We start from the raw sequence: 16,973 nt of genomic DNA, 5'->3' as shown, positions 1-16,973 counted from the left end.
TTACATGTTAACACAGACGCAGATACTCAGTGTTGTTCAGTGATAGGAAGAACACTGGCCTAGAGGAACCTTGGACTTTTTAGTCAATGGGTAGGACAGCCATTTAAAACAAAACAAAACAAAACAAAACCACACCTGCATTAATTCTGAGTTCATACAATAGCAACAGAATCTTTGGGAGGTGGGCTTCACACATACACTTTGAGGTTCAACTTTAAAGTCTAAAATGTCTATGAATTACAGGAATTTTTTTGATTTTAAATTCCTAGATGAAATCTTTTCAAGGCACAGGAAATCACCACTAAGGAGATCAGCACATTAATCCAGCAATGTTTGTTAATGGAAATTTAAACAACAAACAAACAAACAAACAAACAGGTTATATGATGTCTTTCTCCTCTCCTCTCCTCTCCTCTCCTCTCCTCTCCTCTCCTCTCCTCTCCTCTCCTCTCCTCTCCTCTCCTCTCCTCTCCTCTCCTCTCCTCTCCTCTCCTCTCCTCTCCTCTCCTCTCCTCTCCTCTCCTCTCCTCTCCTCTCCTCTCCTCTCCTCTCCTCTCCTCTCCTCTCCTCTCCTCTCCTCTCCTCTCCTCTCCTCTCCTCTCCTCTCCTCTCCTCCTCTTTCCTTATTTTTTATTACTATCTATTATTTATTTTTATTTCTATTTTGTTATAAACCATCTTCAATAATCTGCCATTTTAACTGCTCTAACCAAAAGTGTGGTGCTTAATTACAAGTGTCATGAATTCATATGCCATTTGTATCTTTGTCAGTGAGATTTGTTCTGCCAGCACTAGGGCTGTGGAACACTGAAAGTAAAATTTCACAAGTTAATGGCCTGCCCTTTTCTGACAGCACACCAAGCTTTCACACTATTAACTAACACTTTGCTTCACTCAGCCACTGAACTGTTGACAAGAGCACTTTAGCAAGTCTGAACAGCAGAAAATATCAAGTAAATCAAAAGCCATTTTAGAATGAGGCAGAAAAATACAGGAAAAAGATGAATCAAAGGAAAAAATGAAAAAGCAAAATAAAGCAACCTGGCAAGTTTTGATAAACCTTATCAATAACACATTAATAAAATGAATAATATCTGTTATAATATTTCAAATTTTGAAAGTTTTTTTCTTCACAGTGTTAAGGAAAGAATCATAAATTAGTTCTGAATGCTTTCAGACTTGTATAGAGCCTGGATTCTATGTTATATAGGTATATCTTTATAGATATAGAAGCTGTTTTACTGAAGTAATAATGCAAAATGACAAAACTTCAGAATTTTCTCTTTGGAGATTAAATTTCTAAATTTCAGAAAATTTGTTCACAAAAGAAATATTGATGCCTATAAGGATTGCAGAAAGAGATCTTTTAAATAGATCTTTTATTTTTCATTATCTAATAAAATCTTATGTTCATATGTATTCATTAAAAATGCTTTATGAAAGCACAGTATGTCACTGTGCTTTCAAAGAATAGAAATAAAATAGAGCTATTTAGTTTGAGGTAACACATCTAGAATAGGTTAATATCTCATATTGTCTGTTAAATATATGCATACATCTTTATTTTTTATTTTTATTTTTTCTGATCACACCTTATTCATATACAATGATAAAACATTGAGAGAACCATAAATACAGTTTTTGCGAGAAAATTTTTGGAGGTAAATGAAACCTAATTCTCTTCCTGCAGCACAGGCATCACAAGATTTTGTTCAAGTGGAGAATTAAATTTGTGTGATTACAGTTTCAGTCTTAATTGTATATCAAAAATAGCACATCAGAAGATGTCTGAAATGCATACCACATTTTCTAATCTATTATGTGGAATTTTGCAAATATAAACATTGAGAAATTCACCTACTTCTAAGATAAGTGATGTGTAGAAAGCATACTCAGATTTTTGGCAGATGTTCACATTCTTGTAGTCAAAACTATTTCATTTCTTGTTTGCAATCATGATACATAAAATTTTCTTTAGCATTGCATCAAGCAGAACTTCTGACTTCTTTCACACTTTTTATGTGTGAAAAAAATGCATTACATCTGGCTTCAGAGAGATTCCCATGTTACAACGAGGAGAAACTTAGCTTCCTAACAAAATATATATAGTCCTACCTTCTTATATAACCATTGTATTTTTATCTGAATCAAGATTAAGAATTTGCTGCAAGCTCTATACTGATGGGTTTGGTGCACCTCATTCATTGCCCTGTCTGTGCAAAGACTTAAAAAGTAATTGAAGGTAAATAGTAACATCTTTTTCATTTATATTATTTCAAATTTTCACCTCTGCTAAATTTTGACGTCCATACAGATACCTTAGCATCCTTATATAAAATGAAATAAAATTAAGAAAAAAGGAAAAACATAATTTGAAAGTAAATTAAAATTATATGAATGATATAATGATTATGACAAAATATTAACCGTATAACTGTCCAAGAAAGCCAAGGAGTCACAACTGCTTTTCCTGATTGCAAAGCTAGGTCACCATTATGAATAAAGATTAAACATCTGCTAGTGATTAAGGCCTTATGTGCAGTTTAAATACTTAATATATGGGTATTTACACTCAATTCCCAGCAAGAAAAATGCCATAGAAATACGAAAAAGTCATTCAAGACACAAAGGCAAAGATTGCAAAATACAGGACTGAAAATTATTTCCATGTATATATATATAATATATAAACGAGACAGAGAGAGAGAGAGACCCCTGCATAATCTTAAGGCAATGTTCTTAAATTTGTATTCTTTCATGCTTAATACATCAAGTCATGGTTAATAGAGAATATTACCGTTGTAACATACTATTATTTAGAATTAATGCAATATAGAAATATTTGCAGTTTTTGATCTGATATGAAATTTCCTTGGATATTCCTGTAGTGGGTTTACGTGGCAAGGTTTTGGCAAGACAACTTCCCAAACTACATCGCATTGCCACAAAACTACCTCAGTGTATTCCTGCCAGGGCACAAAACCCCTTTGCAAACCACCACAGATTAGACATTACAGCAAAAAAGGGTGGAGCGCATTGGTGATTTTTTTTCTGCATCCTTCCAACTTCAGGTGCCAGCCAAGCTGAGATGACAGCTTGAGATTCCTACTGCGAACTTGGTGTCCATAAGACGCGTTGCTTCAGAATGACATCCCCGGTGATGACATCACTTGGAAAGTTCCTCCAAAATATTCCCTGTGTTGCATGCTAAGTGGCACTGCCTTTACAGGGCCGTTTCCCTGAGGACCAGATCTGGGGAGCAGTGGAGGGGCAGGTGCCGATCTGTGCTCTTTAGTGACCAGCCATAGGATAGTCAAGGCACCAAGCCTGTCTGAGTTTAAGAAGTGTTTGGACTGTGCTCTTAGCCATATGGTCTGAATTTTTGGGTAGATCTGTGTGGTTCCAGGAGTTGGACTCAATGATCCTTGTGGGTCCCTTCCAACTCAGGATATTCTATGATCATATTTCTATGATCATATCATTCTGTAATAAGCTGAATAACCTTCTTGGTCTTCTATCAGCATCCATCAGGAATTTAAAGAGGACTTACACCATCGAGACTCAAACTCACGCCACAGACTGCAAAGCAAACCTCAGGTTTTGAACCAAGTGTTTGCTCTGATATGCCTGTAGGTGAGCTAGCAGGTGAGCCTCTTGAAAAAAAAAGTAATAATAATCTAACACCTCCTTTCTGAACGCAGTAGGAAGGGTAAGAGTAGTAAAGACAGGCATTTATCCTGATAGCTGTAAAATTCAATGGGAAAACTGCACTCAGTTGTGAGAAACCCAGGTGAAGAAAGATGCGGAAAGATTGGGTGCACTCTCCACAGCAAAGTGAGAACGACCCTCTGAGAACAAGACAAAAAGGGCTTGTTCTGCTTCCCAAGGAAGGGCAGTGAGGAAGTGGGACTGTAATCATGACCATGTCTCTGCTGTAAAGAGACACCACAAAATTATCTGTTTACTCCAGGGTTAGACTACAAAGTTGTAGATACTGTCCACACACGGGGCGTTAGGATGTACTTAGTCACATTATATGAACAATCCCAGTACAAAGCAACACTCAGCAACAGCTCTTCAGTTATAAGAGAAAATACTTTTATTCAGCATTCTATAAGGAAAGATATTTCATGAAGCCTACAAGCAGCACCTTATACCTGTAATATAAGAAACATCCACAAAAATTACTACATGCCATTTGAGATTCAATTTAATACAGGTATTGGAGAAAGCACATCGAATTGCCGTTATTGAACAGCCTTGTTAATTACAGATATGGCTATACCCCTTTGCTAGCAATGTTCTGGTTTCCCTGCATTCCTTTTTTCCTTCTAAAAAGGAAACAAACAACCAAACAGTTCCTTAGTGTGCTGTCTAGCAAACACTATAGTGAAATCACATCCAAGTCTACTGAGTTACACTGCACCTTTCGTATCATCATACACCAGATGAAGGTTTGGCAAGCTGCCCACATCCAACAAGCTGTTAGGGTGTTCATTCTCTTCCCTGTGCATTTACACAGGTGTATGGGCCACACAACAAATAAGGACTGAGGTCTGGGCCTGACACGGCCTCCGGACATCCCCAAGGTCCTGCTTTTCTTCAGTGGGGCCTTTTAACAGAAGCAGAGAGGCAGAGGCCCAGCTCAACTCCTCTCACAGTTAGTTACCATGCCTCTTCTCTGAGGGGTTTCTAAGGGGTCTTCCTGGAAGACCTTCAGAAGCACAAAGGGTAGAGAAGGGCTTATCCCTGGAAAACAAGCTAATCCCCAGAGACACTTCTCTTCAGGCTTCTAGCCAATTCTTCTAAGCATGTGAAGCAGCAGATTCATCTGAGCAACAGCAGAACTACAATGTTAGCTCAAAGCCAGCTGAGAGAGAAGGGAAGAATCCAAACCTCAGTCCAATACTGTCAACATGTTTCCTGGCAAATCTGATAGTAAGAACTCCATTCTAAATCTCCAGGCTTGTCCTCTGCGTACCTCGTTCTGATCAAAGCATACATGGTGGGTTTGCCTCCTTCAGTGCATTTCCAGGATGCTTTGCACCTTGACGATGCATGGTATGCATTGTCCATAACAACGCAGTCTTTGTCTTTCAAGTCCTCAAACCCTGGAGGAGGGAACTCCTCAAATTCTGCAGGAGCACTGTCAAGCACCGGGGGAGCGGGATAATCAAAATCTGATGGAATGCAGTCCTCAAATGCTGGATGGATGCTGTTCTCAACGTTGGGGACACCACACACTTCGTGAACTGAAGTTCTGGGCTTTGTGAACTGAAAGCTAGGCTCTGCAGCTTTCCTGCCTTTCAGCTCTGGTAACTTGGGTCTTTCTTCACCTGGAGGAAGAAAATCAGTTGAACAGAAATCTCCTCAATGCCAACAACTAGACAAGACAGTGAAGATAACACAGGAAAGAGACAGGGCCACAAGTGGCAAAGGCTGGCACTGGTGGTAGAAGTGGTCAAAGAACACGTGTGAGCAGGACTGCCTTAAATTAAAGGCTGTCTTACTGATTTTCTTTACATGAGTTTTAACCAAGTGGCCAGCTGCCAGCAGAGACACCACGACACTCCAAGCTAGAGCTCACAGTGCATGCTCCCTTGCAGCTTCACAGGGGCACCCACAAACACAGACTGACCCCACCGCAGGGGACTCTGCTACCTGGACAGGTAAGGGCCTTGGGACACCACAGTCCTACTGCCTTCCTGGGGTGCCTAATCCCCTCGCCCTGCAAACAAAGCCTGGCTCAGTTTGTACCTCTGCTTTCTGACAGCACGGGCCCCAGCTCTGGACTTTCTTACACCCAGCAATGACAGATGGAGAACACCCAGAATATCCCAGTCATGCCTGAGTCAGCAACATGCAAACGCATCTTTCCCTCCATACTGAGCTGGTGGGAGCAGGACTGCTGGCCAACAGCAAATTGGAAGGATCGCTGCAGTTAAGACAGGAGAGAAAACTGCCCTACGTGATCTGAACAAGCCCCTCTGCCCAAAAAGTGTCATGCCTAACAAATGTGCAGAGCAAGTGGTAGAACAGGTGAAAGCACCAGCAGTCCACAATCATGCCTCACTAAATCAGACGCAGACAAGCCACATCACGCTTTTAGATCTCTGTCTGTGACCCATAGGAAGGCACATAATGAAACACTCACCGTTTTCAGACCACATTGCTCAGGATAGTCTGTCATCTGTATAGTCTCCAGCTTGAATGCTGTAAGACCGGTGGAGCGCATTGTTGAATTTATTCTGCATACTTCTAACTTGAGGAGCCAGTCAAGCTGAGATGACAGCTTGAGATTCCAACTGCGGCTTAGGCTAGGCTGTGCAACAGAGAACTTGGTGCCCATAAGACGCATTGCTTCGGAATGACGTTTGGGGAGGCGACACAGAATCACAGAATTTTCTAGGTTGGAAGAGACCTCAAGATCATCGAGTCCAACCTCCAACCTAACGCTAACAGCCCTCCACTAAACCATATCCCTAAGCTCTACATCTAAGCGTCTTTTGAAGACTTCCAGGGATGGTGACTCCACCACTTCCCTGGGCAGCCTGTTCCAATGCCTCACAACCCTTTCTGTAAAGAAGTTCTTCCTAACATCTAACCTAAAACTCCCCTGGCTCAACTTAAGCCCATTCCCCCTCATCCTGTCACCAGGCACGTGGGAGAACAGGCCAACCCCCACCTCTCTACAGCCTCCTTTAAGGTATCTGTAAAGAGCAATAAGGTCACCCCTGAGCCTCCTCTTCTCCAGGCTGAACAAGCCCAGCTCCCTCAGCCGCTCCTCGTAGGACTTGTTCTCCAGGCCCCTCACCAGCTTCGTCACCCTTCTCTGCACCCGCTCAAGCACCTCGATGTCCTTCTTGTAGCGAGGGGCCCAAAACTGAACACAGTACTCGAGGTGCGGCCTCACCAGAGCTGAGTACAGGGGGACGATCACCTCCCTAGCCCTGCTGGTCACGCTGTTCCTAATACAAGCCAGGATATCACTTGGAAGGTTAGTCCACAATATTCGCTGCGTTGCGTGCCAAGTGCCACTGCCTTTGCAGAGGCGTTTCCCTGGGGACCAGAAATAATGGGGACCAGAAATAATGGGGACCAGAAATAATGGGGACCAGAAATAATGGGGACCAGAAATAATGGGGACCAGAAATAATGGGGACCAGAAATAATGGGGACCAGAAATAATGGGGACCAGAAATAATGGGGACCAGAAATAATGGGGACCAGAAATAATGGGGACCAGAAATAATGGGGACCAGAAATAATGGGGACCAGAAATAATGGGGACCAGAAATAATGGGGACCAGAAATAATGGGGACCAGAAATAATGGGGACCAGAAATAATGGGGACCAGAAATAATGGGGACCAGCCCACCTTCAGGGCTGCCCTGTGTCATATGGAGCATCACAGTTCTCACACAACCCCTTTTCCCTCCCCTTTGTTTTTATTCGCAAGTTATGTACACATGCCTTTAAGTGTCCCCGTCCCTCCCCCCCCCTCAGTTTTCCATCCTTTTCTCTCCCATCCTCTGCAGAGTCGCATTGGCAAAACCGCAGGGTGGCACGGGCCATCTTCCCGCTCTGTCATCTTCCTTTCACAGAAGGACGTTTTCCGCAATACCTCAGATGCTGCTTTCTACTGGTGGCGAGGAAGATCGATTCTTTCAGTATGTGGACCTCTTCCAGAACTTTCTCCGCAGCCAAGACATGCAGGCCTGTAGGGAAGAAGAGAGGCTTTCTTCATATTGCTTTTGACTCACATGCTGTGAAAACGGCATTTCTTTTATGAACAGCACAGTCTCACGACTTCCACTTAGTGAAAGTTACGAGAATGCCACCAGTATCTCTCCCAATCTGTTTCTACTTACCGCAAGGCATAATTTGAGTTCACGTTAAGGCACCTTTTTCACACTGCCTGATGTTCAACCCTAACAAATAGTTGAGAACATTCCTGGAAGGCAGGCTTACCTGTAAGCACTGGAGCTTCTGAGTCGGTGGGGTTTTATTCTTATTTACTGTTATTATTATGTTTTTAAGGGCTGGAAAGGGAGCTTAGAATCCACATAACTAGTTTCACTGAGAACAGAGAAGGTGAAGGAAGTACTCCAACTCCTCAATGTTAAAGAACTGTAGAACCCAGGAACACTTACCTGCCAGCTTCTGAACCTGAGTCACTTCCACACTGCTTCACAGGGAAGTCGCACCAGCAGGGTTCTGCTGTACTGAGAAGGCACTGCCAACATAGCTAGCTCATAGAGTCACTAAAACTATTTCACAGAGTTGGTTAAGAACATGAAATAAAAGCAGCCTATTGGGGAACACTGAGCCCACCACCACGACAGCAGAAAAGCACCCTAGACAACCTGAGCCTCAGACTCCCCCTGGGAAGGCAATTCCCCACAGCTCCTCAAGCTTCCTATATAGCAAAGGTCAAATGACCCACACCTGCCAGGTTTCACTTCACAAGGGTGGAGCCAAGAGACCTTGTGGAATAGGCTCCTCTACCTGGTTTCAGTCTTTTAAAGTCAATTGCTCCTTGTCACTAATAGAAATAACCTGACAAGGGGCTTAGGGGTTAGAGTTGACCTAATGAATTAACTAAAAAAGGTGCACAAGGGTCGTATTTCTGTTAGTCATTCTGTCAGGAAAATTAGTACAGAGCCTGTTAAAATAAATAAATAGATAGACAGATAGAGAAATCAAAGAAAATGACCTTAAAGGCAAAGTTGCTATCACAGATTTTCATCTGTCTAGTCACAACAGATAAAGAATATAGCAATCAGAATTACTTTTCTTGGCATTAATGTTATTTAAGTCTGCTTTTCTGAGATGTCTTCCTTATGCAGGACTTTTCAAAATATAGCCCCGTGACCTCTGACTACACTATTTACTTCCGCTGCGTATAAGCTATCATATATAAATCCTCATGTATAAATCCGGATCCTCACTCACTATTGAGGTCAAAGACTGGGCTGAAGGTCTGGGCTTTGATTTGGTTACATGCCCACATTGCTGTTTCCTGGCAGGTCATGGGAAGAAGATTGGCTGGCTTGGGGGAGCTTACGTGCAGGTGGCTTTTAGGCTGCGGCCAAAGTGTTCCCCTAGATCTGGAAGTCTGAAGAGGGTTGCAGTCTCCAAGCTCAGACACAACCCCATGTTAGTCTGGCACAACTGATTTTTGTGTTCCTTGCACTGGCTCTTCCTTCACCTCCTCTTCAGAGGCAAGGACACGCGTCTCTTTTGTGCTCCTTCGTTAGTAAACAAACCAGGATAGATTAAAGCCTCTTTCTTCAAGTCAGTAAGATACTGGGCTACAGAGATGGCGAAGGGCCTAGAGGGGAAGACGTATGAGGAGCGGCTGAGGTCACTGGGCCTGTTCAGCCTGGAAACGAGGTGGCTGAGGGGAGACCTCGTCGCAGTCTACGGCTTCCTCACGAGGGGGAGTGGAGGGGCAGGTACCGATCTATTCTCTTCAGTCCCCAGTGATAGGACCCACGGGAATGGTGTCAACCTGAGGCAGGGGAGGCTTAGGCTAGACATTGGGAAGAGGTTCTTCACTGAGAGGGTTGTCGCACACTGGAACAGGTTCCCCGGGCAAGTAGTCACTGCACCAAGCCTGTCGGCATTTAAGAAGCATTTGGACTGTGCACTTAGTCCCGTGGTCTGAATTTTTGGGTAGACCTGTGTGGTGCCAGGAGTTGGACTCAATGATCCTTAGGGGACCATTCCATCTCAGGATAATCTATGATTCTATACCCGCCTTTGGTTTCAGTGAGAATTCAGGCCCTGAAAACAACCAAAGTTTCTTCTGGATGGTGTTTTTTTCTGAATAGGATAACTTCATTTCCCTTTTGAAGACTTACAAGGATGAAGTAAAAAAAGCAAAGGCACAAAACAGCACCTGAGGCACAGGCTACTTTTCAGCCTGCGGCAGACTATAGGTATTGTTATAAATGACTGAGTCCCAAATAGGGTTACAATCAAGGTTTACAATTTATTAAAGGAATAGAGGTAAGCAAACAGCGCTGGGTGCACCAGGAGTCTCTGCTCCACCAAGACGCACACCAGTTACATCAGGTGGCTGGATGATATTTCACAGGATGATATTATCGTTTCAGACAAATATGATTTATGTAGCGTGAAGTGTTCCGGCATGCTTACACTCTGCCAAGGGCCTGAAAATGGGACCTTCATTTTAAGACTGCATGGAAAAGAAAACAAAAACAACAACACAGAAGGAACTTTTCCTTCACCTACATTTTATTATTATTTTGCAACTCCTGCAGGTGTCCACATGAAATTTTGCCCCACCCATTCCCCCCAAAAAACAAAGAAACAAAAAAATACATTGTGGCACAGAGGCATAATTTCAGTTCACACCAGTAGACGTTCTTCTCACTGAAGCGCAGTTAAGCCCCACAAAGTGCCAAAAAAATGCCAAAACGTAATGTACTTACAGGTTATTATTTACTTGTCTGGTCTTGCCTTCAGGGCTTGACCTGTCTGGGGGCGGGGGTGGGAACATGTAATGCCGTGCAAGGTTGTTTGGGTGTATGACTGACAACATGACTTTAAAATTTTGAACTGTTTGTACAGAAGCAAAATACAGAAGAGTACACTATCCCCAAGGGAAACGTGGAAACTACCCGTTGCTTCTCAGGTTTAAAGTTAAAAGGTGTAAGCATCTGTTAAGGGGTAAGAAAAAGTGTAATCAGCTGTTTGAGTACAATTCTTATGTGTACAGGTGCAGTGGGTTTACGTGGCAAGGTTTTGGTAGCAGGAGGCCATAGGGGTGGTTTCTGTGAGAAGGATCTAGAAGCTGCCCCATGTTTGGGAAGGGCCCCATTGTTTTCCAGAGCTGAGCCAATAAGCGATGTTGTTTTGCGCCTCTGTGAGAGCATATTTAAGACAGGGAAAAAAAAACGTTGCGCCACACAGCAGCTGGGAGAGTGAGGAATAGCCTTACAGGCGCCAAGGTCAGTGTAGAAGGAGGGGGAGAGGTGCTCCAGGCGCCGGAGCAGAAGTCCCCCGCGGCCTGTGGTGAGGACCATGGTGAAGCAGGATGTCCCCCTGCAGCCCATGGAGTGCCATGGTGGAGCAGGGTTCCACGCTGCAGCCCGTGGAGGAGACCACGGTGGAGCAGGTGGCCCTGCACCGACGGAGGCTGCCGCCTGTGGAAGACCCCTGCCGGAGCAGATTCTGGGCCAGACCTGTAGCCCGTAGAGAGGAGCCCACGCAGGAGCAGGTGACCTGGCAGGAGCTGCTGCCCGTAGGGGAGCCAGGTTGGAGCAGTTTTCTCCTGAGGGATGGACCCCGTGGTACGGACCCATATCTGGAGCAGTTCTGGAAGAGCTGCTGCCTGTGGGAAGCCCACGCCGGATCAGTTCATCAAGGACTGCATCCCGTGGGTGGGACCCCACAGCACAGGGGACGAGAGTGACCGAGAAGGAGCGGCAGAGAAGAAGTGCTGTAGACTGACCATAACCCCCATTCCCCCGTTCCCCTGCGCTGCTCGGGGGGAGGAGGTGGAAGAGGGTGGATGGGGGGTAGGTGCTTTTGGTTTCTTTCCTTTGTTTCTCACTTCTCTAGCTTGTTAGTAATGAGCAATAATTACTATCTTCTTATGCCGAGTCTGTTTTGCCCGTTACAATAATTATTGTGTGATTTTCTTGTCCTTATCTCAACCCTTGAGCCCTTTTCACATATTTTCTCCCCATTCCTCTTTGAGGAGGGGGAGTGAGAGAGCGGCTGTGGTGAGGCTTGGATGCCCACTCGAGCAAAACCACGACAATTCCACTGCGCTTGAATACCAGTGTAGTGAAGTTGTGTAAGTACAGAATCACAGAATCACAGAATGGTTGAGGTTGGAAGAGACCTCCAAAGATCATCTAGTCCAATCCCCCTGCCAAGCAGGATCACATAGTGCACGTTGTAAGGGATGGCATCCAGGCATGTTTTGAATATCTCCAAAGAAAGAAACTCCACCGCCTCTCTGGGTAACCTGTTCCAGTGTTCTTGCCTTTGCTGAACTTCATGAGGTTTATCTCGGCCCAGCCCTCCAGTTTGTCAAGGTCCCTCTGTTTGGCAGCACAGTCTTCTGATGTATCAGCCACTCCTCCTAGCTATATGTCATCAGCAAACTTGCTGAGGGTGCACTCCATTCCATCATCTAGGTCTACTCTAGATGAGTATATTGAACAACAGTGGACACAGTTCTGACCCCTGGAGGACACCGCTAGCTACAGGCCTCCAACTAGACTGCATCTCTGAGCACAACTCTCTGAGTTGTGCCATCCAGGCAACTGTCGAACCACCTCACTGTCCACTCACCTAGACTGCACTTCCTGAGCTTGCTTATGAGTATGTTATGGGAGACAATGTCAAAAGCCTTGCAGAAGTCAAGGTAGACCACATCCATTGATCTGCCTTCATCTGCCCAGCTAGTCATCCCATCATAACTGATATTCCATAATTGATACATGAAGTATAATTTTGTATTCACGAGTGGTTTTAGAATTTTAATTTTTTTTTTTTTTCTATAAGTTTGAATATTTTTGATGCATTATTGTTTACTCTCAAAATAAATATAATAATTGTGTTGGATATAATTTCTAATAGTATTTTTTTTTCTTTTTTTTTTTTTTCCATTTGAAGTAACGAAGTAACAAGGCTATCTTTAGTTCTCCTCATAGTAGGTGATCCTCCTGGACTCACAATACAAAAATGTTATTTTTTATTTTTCACAAGACTCTGACTGTTTCATCACATTCTCTGATCCTCTGTAAAAAGGCTAACCCATAAACTTTTGGTTCTGTGACAGAAAACCTCTTTTTTTTTTTTTGTTTCTCTGTGTACAGTTACATAACCAACTAAGGAACTTCTCTGGCCTAATGTTTAATTGTAAGAGTAAGAGAAACTTAGTGTATTATTATTATTATCATTACTATTTTTGACACTTAATTTTGTAGTCCACTGATCCAAAAAGAAACTTTAATAAATTTCATCTCCAGAAAAAAAATTATCTCTCCAGAGGTCAAGTAGTTAGTAGGTCATAAATTCAAGTAGACTGAAAATTATATTCAATGTTTAAGGATCAAAGAAATATGTAAGACACCATGATTCATTTTATAGTATAAATGGGAGTCAAAGATTTGCTAGGAACAATTTAAGAAACAAAATACAAAATCTAGCAGAAGTGTGGTTTCAGTTTCCCTTATGTTTCATCAGAATGGTAGATGATATGGATTTATTTGAACAAACATACTATCCATTACTTACATGACATAGTCAATATACATAGCATTTTGTGGGTTCTTGTCCTCTGTTAGAACTGTTGTCATTCTATTCAATAGGGAATATTAATTTGTTCTGTTTAAAATTTAATTATCACACCAGATGTTATTATGATGAAGGCTTATATACTATAAAATTCACAGTATTTATGAATTTTATTTATAGGAAGTTTTGGTATTGAATTGTCACATTTTCAACAAGTAGTGAAACTAAGATTGTACTACAGAAAATCCAACTTTTAAAACTTACTGTCACAACAGCTATTGAGACATTCAATAGCTATGACAACAGCAATGAGTTGGATAATGAATCTAAAATCATGTCAACCCCTCTGATTCCCTATTTAATTAACACAATTTATAGATCAACTATTTTCATTAATTAGAATAAATCACGTAGAATACATGAGCTTCTGTAGGAAAGACTAAAGTCTAAATGTTATAAAGTAGAGGATACAGGATAAATCTCTGTATGAATATTTTATACTGATAAAAATAAGCAATAGCCAGTGATTATTCGCTTTCTTTATGTCTTCTACAGAGTGAATTTGTGTTAGCAAACCAAATAAACTAAGATATCAGACAAAATTCTGGCAATAGGCAGAATTATCATATTTTTACACGTAAATCAAACTGACATCCGCATCAGGCACTGAAGAAAAATCTTCATCTAGTTCTCAATTTCCTTGGAGTTTGGAATTTTGGATTCATGGTACAATAATACTCTACTGATAATTAGAACCTGTCTATTGGAATTGAAAGAAGCTCAGACTTTCTTACAGAATTGGCTTAAAAGGTTTTGTTTGCTTTCCAATGCTGTCTGCAAACTGTATGCAAATCCTCTAGTTTTTCATTAAGATGGAAAAGACTAGGCCTGGGTAAATAAAGTACATTGCAAAATATTTTCCAGTTTAATTGTCATCATATTTACTGCTTGATCATACAATGTAGGATCCTTGTAATGATCCTACAATCAGTTCCAATGAACTACAGACTTTTGCATGAAGAAAAGTAGGAGTAGAATTGATAGAACTAGATATATTTGTAAGAAGTACCTAAATGATTCTGTGATTCTAAGTACTTTCTGAACAAAATAATGCTGACCTAACTCAGGATAATGCAGAGACAGTTTTTGCCCACTAGTCATATAGATAGCTAATGCTTGTTCCATGGATTGATATTCTGAAGAGTACTCAGTGTAAAAATGCTGCAAAACCAGAAAAAATGCATTTTAGGTCTCACTCCTTTAACTTCTTAGATGCAATCAGTGCATACTGTCAAAATATTTTTTAATATTTGAAAAATTTCCTGGTTATGTAAATGTTTTGGCAAAACATAAGAGCTAGAAAATTTGTGCGAAGTAAGTTTACAATGCTAGGAACACACTTTAAACAAATTAATTTTAAAATTAGTTAATATTTGTAGAAAATGAATATTTTAAGTTGTAAGTGTGACAATTAGATTGGTATTTTATATTCCTGTTTCTGATTTCTTAAAAGTTTCTGTGCTCTTTTGGTAGAGCAACCACTTGTCTTTTTATTTATTTATTTATTTATTTATTTATTTATTTATTTATTTTCTGAAATGCTGATAATAAAAGAGACACACCAAAGAGATGAAACAGATTTCTTACACATCACAATTTACCAGCATATTCGTGTTACCAAATAGAATATTTTTATGAAGTTAGACAGTTGTAATTTTCAAGCAGTTTATTTATACAAATACATGTATGATAAATAACACAACTAGGAATACTTTGAAAGTATCTAAGTGATGCATTAAATTTCACAGGAAATAATATGCAAGAGGAAAGCAGAAAAAGCTTGACGATATTCCCTATGACTTTCCTTCTGTGATGTTGAAACCCATAAAGTCTCCTTCCACATCCATAATGGGCAGGTAGAAGAATTGCACAAACGATCGGGGTCAAATCTTTTACATAAGTCAGAGCAATGGCTCAAGCCCTCATCTCAGATCTACAGAAAAAAATGTTATTTCAGTAAGTTGCAGTTGTGCAAAGTAGATAGTGAGATGTGTATGGTGGCATTACTAGCTAAGCAGTTAGCTGTGCTTGAAGCCACCACCAAAGAAACTAAAGCCTTACATTACAACTCAGAAATGTAGTTCCATTATATGGAAACAACCATGCTTAGGTGGCTTGTCACACATTACTGGTAGAAAACTATACTTCTATGAGTTAGCTATTATTTTGAAGATGCCAGTGAACATGATCATGGTGCTTTGGCTACCTAGATTAGATAAGTGATCAGGATCCTTAGAGTATGTCTCATTTTGCACATACCAGACCTGAAAATTGAAATAAAAGATCAAGTTCACTCTTATCCCAGTGGTTTAAAGCCAACAATGTCTAATAAATCTCATCTTTTAGTACAACTGAAACTACATGACTTAAGACAAGAAGCTTGAGGGGAAAAGATAAAATCAAATCAATAAGGGGAGCCTTTTTCATTAATAGCTACATCTCTTCATCCATTCTAAGCAAATAACGCTCACTGTATAGTGATTCCAATGACATATACATGGCTGCAGGTTTATGCTATTTCAGTTGAGCTTTATTTTACTTTATTTTATTTTACATGATGAAAAATATTAGACAGATATTTCCTTGTTCTACATCAGTAACAGATGTCAAGGCAGGTCACTAAAAGACAAATTGAAAATGTTTCTATTAATGGCTACCAATTGTTTTGATTATAAGTTCACATTCTCCTATAGCATAATATCCTAATATTCTGTGTTAATATTTTAGAAAATGAAACGGGAACATCCATCTAAAGTGTGAATGTTAGATGCTGTGTACTACTACTAATGGTAGTTTTGTGGCTATCTTCTACAGCTAGCTTGGAAGACTGAGGATAGTATGTACCACAAGACATACTACTTCTTTTAACAAAATGAAGTAGAGTTCACTTTTTATTTTCTGAGATTCTTCCTAGCCTTATTATTCCCAGAGATATTCCATAAATATGGATTGGAAGAATTTTCAAAGAATGTTGAAGGCTGGCTTAAATGAAAAAGCCTCAAATTGCCTATATGTTCAATTTTACTGTAACAACAGTAGATTGCTTATTTTATTATTCTTATAACTGTTGTATGATGACTTTTCCTGTTTCATTAATTAACTAATTAATTAATTAATTGTAAGGTGTATACAGATACCTTCTGAAGGTTATCTTTGGCTTGTAACTTCTGTTAGAGAAGTTGAAGCATAATCATGATTCAGGTGTATTTTTTGCAAAACTTTAATTGTATAAAGTATTTGAGTGGAGGATTTGTCCCTAGTACAGTGTGTTGTAGTTTGTATAAGTTTCTGTACTATTTTCATGACTGTGGTATCATAACTTCAATTTATTAAACAATATTACTAAAATATATAAATAAGGTCTTCTCTCTCATGTGTTTAGGAACAATGTGCTGTACCAGGATTATTTTTAAACCATCAAACACCACTATGTTTTTGAAGAAATATAAATGAAGAAGTATGACTTGCCTGCAAAATGGCAGAAAAACAGACAAATAGGTTTCTTAGTTCCTCATGGAGTTGCTCTGCATTCTGCAGCAAACCACAAGAAATCCTATGCTTTTGTTGTTCTGTTATTCTTTTTTTTTTTTTTTTTTTTTTTTTTTTTTTTAGAGAAAGAATAATCTTAATA

At 40.6% G+C, this 16,973-nt stretch overlaps 1 protein-coding gene across 1 annotated transcript; it reads right to left on the bottom strand.

Moving 5' to 3' along the window:
• Positions 1–4,063: 4,063 nt before the first annotated feature.
• On the bottom strand, positions 4,064–8,400 carry LOC311436280 (uncharacterized protein). The gene is made up of 5 exons (XM_084518301.1): positions 8,155–8,400; positions 7,626–7,719; positions 6,991–7,059; positions 6,155–6,405; positions 4,064–5,336 (listed from the first exon to the last, which is right to left on the bottom strand). Exons 4-5 carry the CDS (start codon positions 6,168–6,170, stop codon positions 4,912–4,914), a joined length of 441 nt encoding a protein of 146 aa, XP_084374427.1. The 5' UTR covers positions 6,171–6,405; positions 6,991–7,059; positions 7,626–7,719; positions 8,155–8,400; the 3' UTR covers positions 4,064–4,911.
• Positions 8,401–16,973: the final 8,573 nt, after the last annotated feature.

This window comes from Aythya ferina (genome assembly GCF_964211825.1).
Source record: "Aythya ferina genome assembly, chromosome: 4".
Lineage (NCBI taxonomy): Eukaryota > Metazoa > Chordata > Aves > Anseriformes > Anatidae > Aythya > Aythya ferina.
This window is presented reverse-complemented; position numbering and strand designations above follow the sequence as displayed.